At 38.5% G+C, this 8,699-nt stretch overlaps 1 protein-coding gene across 1 annotated transcript; it reads right to left on the reverse strand.

The window, feature by feature from the left end:
- Nucleotides 1-4,471: 4,471 nt before the first annotated feature.
- LOC131328978 (uncharacterized) lies at nt 4,472-7,880 on the reverse strand. The gene is made up of 4 exons (XM_058361981.1): nt 7,634-7,880; nt 6,291-6,449; nt 5,439-5,657; nt 4,472-4,832 (listed from the first exon to the last, which is right to left on the reverse strand). Exons 1-4 carry the CDS (start codon nt 7,802-7,804, stop codon nt 4,491-4,493), a joined length of 891 nt encoding a protein of 296 aa, XP_058217964.1. The 5' UTR covers nt 7,805-7,880; the 3' UTR covers nt 4,472-4,490.
- Nucleotides 7,881-8,699: the final 819 nt, after the last annotated feature.

An 8,699-nucleotide genomic window follows, 5' to 3' on the forward strand; every position in this document is an offset into this window, starting at 1 on the left:
TTTGTGGGAACGGTGTGGGATTGGGGAGTAGTGTATTAATATGTAACGCGGAGTAGGGTGGTGGGGTAGATTCGAATTTTGGGAAATCTGGATCCCTCTCGATCAGGAGGGGTTGGATAAGGATTAAAAAAACATGAAAATTGATAAAAGGGGAAATGTTGCTCTAAGGTCAACCTCAGGTATGGTTGAAGAATTGGGCAGCCGACAATGGAACTACAGTTGTTTGGTGCTTCTGTAGCAATCACTAATTTCGTCTGTATCTCAGGCATGAAACTATGATCCAAACAATTCATCTTGTAAAACACGCAAAAACCTATAATTCTACAATATATCATTACGATTGGATATTGATAGACATGCGGAATTACTAATTTCGTCCGTATCTCAGGCTTGAAACTATAATCTGGACAATTCATCTTGTGAAACACGTAGAAACCTATAATTCTACAATATATCATTACGATCCGATATTTATAGATATGCGGATAAGTTTTTTTTTTTTTTGGTATAAGTTAAAATTTTATAGCCAAAACCAATTACAAAGGCACATGGACAGTCAAGTTCCATCTTATGTAATCCTCCAGAGATATGTTCGGTTTAAGGAAGCAGGAGTATTCGGAATAATATCTATCCCCTGGTTACAGCATTCCTGTATTTAGGCCAATTCCATTCGTGATTGAAAATTTATAGATTCCACTTTGGCATGCAAATTCCTTCCCAATTATGCGGATAAGTTACTCTTTATTTGGTATATATATATATATATGAAGTGAAGGTTAAACTATGTATTGTATTTACCATTCATTTTACATAACATTTTGCAACGTGTTCACAAATCCATCGATATTCGATTATGTTGATATTTTGTGCACTTATAGTTTTTTGCACGTTCTTCGAGGTAAATTGTTAAAAGGAAAGAACAAAGGGGTATGGAGGGATGACGTATAAAGAGGAGCTCTTCTCATTCCCATTTTTGTGTTATGAGATTCGTACACTTTGTCACATTTTTGTCCGTGTGCCAATTATTTCTCTTTAGAAAGCCATCACCCGTGGCAAAGGTAAGAGCCAAAACTGTCAGAAAGAATTCCAATGAAGAAACTTGAACCTAACTTCACCTGTTGAGCATACTCGTGACCTTAATCACATAATCTTTGAGAATGCCATCAACTCTAGTTCTCAATTCTCGCTCTGCGCTCACTCTCTCAATCTTTGCTCTCACGAATTCTAATAGTTCGAGCTGTTTTCCAAAAACGCTTTCACGCTTCTGCATGCGTATGCGGATTATGTAACTAAGCACATGACACACGTCCTCCTAATACATATAACTCCAAGAGCCCACGCTATGAAAAAGTTAGAATATATCTGCGGTACTATTCTAATGAGTACTATCCACCATCCAAAAGAAAAATCCAATCTGAAACCTTTCCTCAAACTGAGAAGCGTCTGGGGTTTCCTATTTAGTTTGTCCAAAACTTCTTTGAGATTTTCATTTGGGAAAATGACGACCAATGATGTATTTTGATAATTAATACTCGCCAATAGGGATGAAATCGATTCGGTTTGGTCGATTTTCTACAACTTTGGGGACCGAACCGATACAGTCGGTTTTCAATTATCAAGAATCAAAACCGATTATTTTTTAAGAAAACCGTTCGGTTCGGTTTATTTAATATCGGTTCGATTCGGTCGGTTTTGAGCTTATATAACTACACCAAAACCAAATCATGGGGAGAGAGAGAGTTTACAATCTGTTCTTCAGTTCTTCTATCTTCGTGTGCTCAAAGAAAGAGAGGGAGAGAGATATCAGGCCATGGCTGTGTAAGTTGAGAGAGAGAGAGAGAGAGAGAGAGAGTTCCATCCTCAATGGTGGGTTTGAAGGCTCACGAACTGTCCCAAATCAGTAAACACAAAAGATTCGAACATTCATTCATTAGACAACCAAGATATTCCTTGTATGGCAGAGAGAGAGAGATCAGCCATGGATGTTTACGTTTCGAAGGGGAAGAGTGGGAGGCGGTGGTCAAAAGTTGAGAGAAATTAGGGTATTGGGGTCTCTTGGTCAGATCTCTTCCTAACACGTACATGGGAAAAAGAAATATGCATATTACATGGACATCTCAACGGCTGGGATTAAAAGAGAAGCCTGGTTAATGTTAGTTCAATTTTTTTTTTTAAATACGAAACCGAACTGAACCGACACAAAACTAAAACCGACCGAATTAAGCAAAAAATGTTCGGTTCGGTTCGGTCGGTCGGTTTGGTTTTTCGGTTAAAATTTTCATCCCTACCCGCTGTGGGTACACGTCCTTGAAAATTTCATTTTATGTATAAAATCGGATGCGCCCTTTTTCGAAAAATTGTGGCGAAACGCTTCGATTCAGAGTTGTCACTCGGGTTTTGTGGTATACACCCAAGGAACCGAACTTAAAACATTTGCTACATTTTTTATTTGAAAAAGGCTTGCAGACTGGATTGTCGTCACCTTCGATATCTGAGATTCAGGAGCCAAGTTACGAGAGGAGAAGCGTTTTATGGCACCTCTCTCGCCCAATCCGGAGATCGATCTCTACTCAGGCATTTTATAAAACGTTTGCATTTTTCTCTCATTAATCATTTTTAGCCAATTAGGGCGGGTGAATAGTTAAGGGGGGATTGAAACTGTAAAAAATTGCATTATGTGACAAAATGTGATGGATGATTTGCTTTATTGGAACAAGTAAAATAGATTGAGAACAAACACCTGTGAGTGTTTTTAAGCAAACTGGAACACACAGATCTGGAATGATGTACATAGGAGGAAACCTGCATGCACTGGCGATGCCACTGCATGCAAGAATGACATGCGTACTTCACTCCAAGACTGGCGTGCGCCGGTAGATTTAAACCTACAGCTCTTGTTTCAACCCTTTGAGTTATGGAAAGGACCAGTGCACACCCAATGCAAACCACGCAGTTTATGTGACAAGATATATATAGATACAGATAGCAGGAATGGATCTAAGAAAATAAAATGAAAAGAACACCCCATAAACAGTATGGGGAAGTAAATAGAGGCCAAGGCCTAGATGCCATGCAAGGGCCAGCCACTGGATACGACTGCCGTACGCCTATCACAAGGCCTATACGCCAGTTATATCACTTTTGTCCAGTGCTTGGCTTTACATCTTCTGGGCTCTGAAACATGACCAGAAAGATCTCAGAGGCATTCTGAAGCAGATATAAACAAATATTGAATGCTACAACTACATAGTTCTAAAATACAGAAAGCTGTAAACTAGTTCTTAGCATGTAATAAAGTGACGAAAATAGAAAGAAAACAGAAAATAACTGATCAGCGATCCCCACGTCAGTATTGCCGGTACAACCATGACTGGCGTACGACTTACCATTACTGGCGTGCGCCACTAATAGCCATGCACGACCTTTGAAACCTTGCCAGCATTAGGGCCATGACTGATATTGATTACCAACCTTGACCCTACCAGCCCCCCTCAGAGGTCAGAACAGAGAATTTACAGAAGGTGGTATACCTTTGGTTTTGAGGTTGATGGAATGTTGGAGCTTTGAACTTGAATTTTAAGGGATCGATGATGAATGAAGAGAGGTGAAGAGAAGGCTTCTTACTTACTCTTTCAACTAATGGAGGGAGAGAAAACAAGAAACTAAGGAAAAGAGGAGAGGGAGAGACTTGGAGTCTTAATGAGGGTTAGCCCCTTGCATATAAATGCAAAGGGGTATTTATAGGCTGAAAGGTGAAGGAGAGGGGGGTGGTAACCAGGCTGGTTGGGTTGGTTGAGTTAGAGAGGAAGAGTCTCCATGCATTAAATGCATGAGACTTGCATGAAAGGACTTATAGGAGGGGGGGAACATCCTGGTACATCTATAATCATCAGGAGACTGTTTAGTGTACTGGGGTGGCCGCAAAAGTCTTACGCATGTGGTTGAATAGTGACATTTGACTGATTTTGACTAGCGTACGCCATAAAGATACCTACGTGCGCCAGTGGCAACTGAGTCAACGGTTGATGACTACACGTGACAGTTTACCAGTGTACGCTAGCACAGTACCAGCGTATGCAAGTCGGATTTTGCTGAGGCCATTTGGTTCTGGCTTGAAGGATTTGAAAAGAGGTTCGAAATGGTTTGAATGAGGTTTGGAACGCTCAAAGCTCAAACACATCAACAATCTCATGGTGTTCTTGACCTTAATCATCATTGGGAAATCAAAGACCATAAGTAAACTAATCTGGACAGTCCAAAATTAGGGTGTCTATACCCGTCAAGGACATGCTGAGAACATTTGTTAATGCTGAAAATATCCTTGACGGGTATTAATTATCAAAACACGTATTGGACCGTCATTTTCCCTTTTCATTGCCTCCAAATACTCGAGCCTAGAGAACAAATGGCCCAGTCCACATCAGAACGAAGAACAAGAAGGCCAATTTCCACAGCCAAGGTAGAACAATGGTGAAAAATAAACAGAATTTCTATGACAAATATGTCATTACAAGGATCAGGGCATTGTACAATGAATGAATGACAAATGGAGCAGATAAGTTTCCAGTCCAACAGTACGAGCATCCAAGGACAGATCCAATCACAAACAACTGCAAAAAATTCTCGCCGGAGAAATGAGCTGCACTGAAAACGGCTGAGCTTATGACAACAGCCCGGTGCCATTTCATTTCGGATGCAAGAGATGTCATAAGAAACCCTCTGTAAACGATTTCTTCAAGCAGAGGCGTCAAAAAACAGTAAACAAGGATGGAGGCTGTTTCAGAGACGGGGCCACTAGAAAGGATTTCTTTCAGTATGGAGTTATTCACATCCTAAAACCATAGGGTGAAAAAAATCAGTTGACAGAGAATCTGCATAGCTGTATCTAAACCAGAAAAGAAATAACTTAAAAGAAAAATTTGCCAAAATTGTATGCTATAAATAATTTGTGATGTGCCTTCACATTGAACACTAAACAGCACAAATGGGCAAATATGAACCTATAGGAACAAGTCAAGAATCTTTTGCTCTTTATTCTTTAGGGCCCGATTGCTTGACGGAAGTAATATAGTGAAGGGATATACCACTGACTATGTAAACCCCTGGACTAATAGTGATGGGATTATTAGTACCAAACCCCCATTGGTATTGTACATCCTCCACTTTGTGGGATTTTACATCCCCATTGGACTGTAAGAATTTTAACCAAATGCAGCATATATAGCCCCTTTAATTATATAGTCCAATCCGACGCATATATCCGGTCCAACAAATGGGCTCTTAGTTATAGGGGTTCCCCAAAGATAAACTATAGATGCAAATATAGTTCTCTATATACTACCTCTACCCTGGAGTATGCAAATTGGTTGGTAGAAAAATCACGCAAGTTGGTGTGATTTTAAGAATACGATAGTATCAAGAAATTGGACACAAACAACCTTGGGCCCAATCAGTTGGTCAGCCAGGAGGGATGTAGAGAAAACCAGCAAGATAAGAAATCCAAAGCCCAGTACTGATGCCAGAAACCAGTTCCTTTCCTTCGATTGATTCTTAGCTTGGAAGAAGCTATAAATGTTATATTGTGGCTGCACAATGCACCTTAGAAGCCACAAAACTGCACTGAGCTCTAGTGTTTGAATCGCAAGCAACGATAATGCCTGTGCTGAAAGAGGAGGATAATAAGCTTAGCATCAGCAAGCAATATTGTAATTCACAGACTCGGCAAACCAATATGATCATGACAGGTTCCAATACAAGGATTTGACAAATCCTTTCCGTTAAACTTTATTACTTGTAATCCTTCTTCCCTTACATATATATTACTCTTTGCCGATCAAAAAAAAAAAAGGATTTGACAAACAGTTTTTGTAGACTTCAAGTGCATATTTGAGCTGCAAAAGTAAAACCTTTTTCATCTGCAATAACTATATAATCACGGTCTTTTTCCGGACTCCCAGACCAATAAAATTGAAACTCTAAAGTCCCTAAAAGAAAGCCCCATTAATCATTGCCTTCACTAATGCAGTTCTCAAATATCTATCCGACCAACAGCTCGGAGGGTGGTTGAGTTTATTGCTGAACTTCCGATCGCCATTTAGGCAATTACTGGAAACTGAATTTAATATGATCCTCCATTTCCCACCTCAAACAGGTCCAGACTTCTGGTTGACAGGGGAAACGCAATTGAAGTGCCGAGGGGGTTGGTTGAGCTATTAGTTTTCTATTCACTACACATATCAACCAAATACTAGTAATGAGAAATCTATCATGACAACAGATGACTTTCTCACCTGCGTCTGTGGATCAAGCATCGGTTGATGCAATACATGGGCAACCACAGCCAACCCTCCAAAACTCAGCGGAACATGGAAACTGAACAAGTAGAAAGCCATTGTGCTCCATACACTCCCACTGTCCCACGGAATATACGATCCCAACACTGAGAAGTCCTGTTAACCACATCAAACCGAACCCACAATCCACATTTGAATTAGAGATTACCCTTCAAAGAAGCATGATAAACATAGAAAAAGAGTTTTAAGAAAAACAGCAGTGGGTGTAAATTATATGCAGGGGGGTCATGTGATTTATCAAAGTGGTTCCCTTCGGTTTGTGAGAAAAGGGAGCAAAAAGAAAAGAAACAAGAATCCAATCACTTGTTTGGATTAAAAAAAGAGGCGAAGGACAAAAATTAGATTTTAACGGTCATTTTTGTTTTTTGCGGGTCAATTTTACATGATATTTGGTGAGAATCCTCATCATTTCTTTTCTCTCCCTTTCTCACTATCCAAAGGGCCTGTAACAGTGTAAAACTATTTCTAATCTTAGGATCATTCCAAAGGAGACAAAACATAGCAAATTAGGGCAACTTAAAATAGCATTCTCCCTAATTGAATTTGATGTTTCCATTCACATCATCTATTTATGGCGGTTGGCCAAAATGAACAAGAGAAAATAAAAATCCGGCCAGTGATTTGAAACCAACTGCTGGGATACGTACGAGACATAGTGGGATATCAAACTAACAGCCCATTTGGATTGAATGATCCGGTAAGAAAAAGGAAACGAAACGATTAGAATTTCTCACCAAATATCTCAGTTTATTTGGATTGATTGATTTGGTAAGAAATGGTGAAAAATGTAGAAAAAAGTCAATCTTTTAATTGGTTCCTTTCCCTTGCCCAACAAATCTCATAAAAATGGTCATAAAAATGGTGAGATTTGGTAAGAAATGATTCCCCTTTCTCATCACACCCTTTCTCACCAGTAATTATTCAACATTCCCACTTACGTAGTTACGTAGCGACAAATCATGCAGTAGGACATTAGAACTTACGATTATTGGGTACATTACTACATCGTATGTTGGCAATCTTTTATTGGCGATCTTTTATTTGTGAGGAGTATCACCTGGCAATGCCACGTGGTACTACCGATAGTACCCAATAATTGGCCCTTTCTCACCATCCAAACCTTTCTGACCATCTAAAAACTAGGGTTAGCTAAAAAATTTCAGACCCACAAAATGTTTTATAATAGAGCAGAGTTGTTAGTCAGGGAATAAAAAGACAGGACATAAAATTATAAAAAAAAGACAAGAAATTAAAAGAGGTGGAGATGGGTTTTGTTGTACCTCAAATACTTTAGCTGTTTCTTCCTCTTTGACGCAAGAACACTTGATACATAACTCATTACGGCCGAATTTGGAGTTGAGAAGGGATAAAGATGGGGCCTTGAGCGAATTCGCTCCAAGTTTAGACGGTGGAGGTGAAGTAGATAGGGGAAGGCAGTGCGCAACTATCATGTCCTCTAATAAGTTCTCCACTCTCTTGCACCAGCAATTTTTTCAGTTTTAATCCGGAGGGGATGCCCGAGACAGTGGTATATACCTGCTTGGGGGCCTTCCGGTTTCCACAAAAAAGAAATTTTAGAAAAAGAAGGTAATTTCAAACTCAAAAATTATATATTTACATAAATAATTTTTTTATTAATATAAATCTTGTTTAATAGATCTCATTAAGGTCTTTTAAACGTTGCAAAAAAAATTGAAAAAATATTTGTCATTTTCATTATATTTGAGTTTGAAATTACATTTATTTTAAAAAAAAAATACTTTTTAAGAAAGTGGAACACCACCTCATTAGTCATTATTACAAATTTCCAAATCTTGGGAGTTGTCAGTTTTTTCAAGGTCAATTCGTACAGAGTATTTGCTTCAATTATAAGTGGGGCTTGTGTTATTAGATGGTGGGTATATAGTCTTTTAAAATTAGTTGAGGTGTATGTAAATTGACCCGAATACCTTATTATAAAAAAAACTGGATATCATTATTTTGATGAGGGAAAAAAACCCTCATATTCAGAATTTAACATTTTCTCAACATTCTTATTTTTATTGCTCAGTACTCAGAAATTTTTACTACGTATTTGATAGAGAAGCCTCTTTTGATATAAAAAAGGTTCAATGAACAAAATTTAAATTTGAGAATGATATTTATTGATGAACAATAGGAATTGTCAGTATCCGAAGGCATGGCGCGATATATTTTGATTTCGGTCTAAAGAAGTACCCTTTCTTGATGATCATATTCGTCCGCACACCCAATTCCTTCCAAAGTCCATTGTTTTAGTGAAGTAAGAAATATGGTCTATCTAATAAATTCCAGCAAGTGAATTAAAGAAAAATACAATAATATACA

This window comes from Rhododendron vialii, chromosome 6a (assembly GCF_030253575.1).
Source record: "Rhododendron vialii isolate Sample 1 chromosome 6a, ASM3025357v1".
NCBI classification, from domain to species: Eukaryota; Viridiplantae; Streptophyta; class Magnoliopsida; order Ericales; family Ericaceae; genus Rhododendron; species Rhododendron vialii.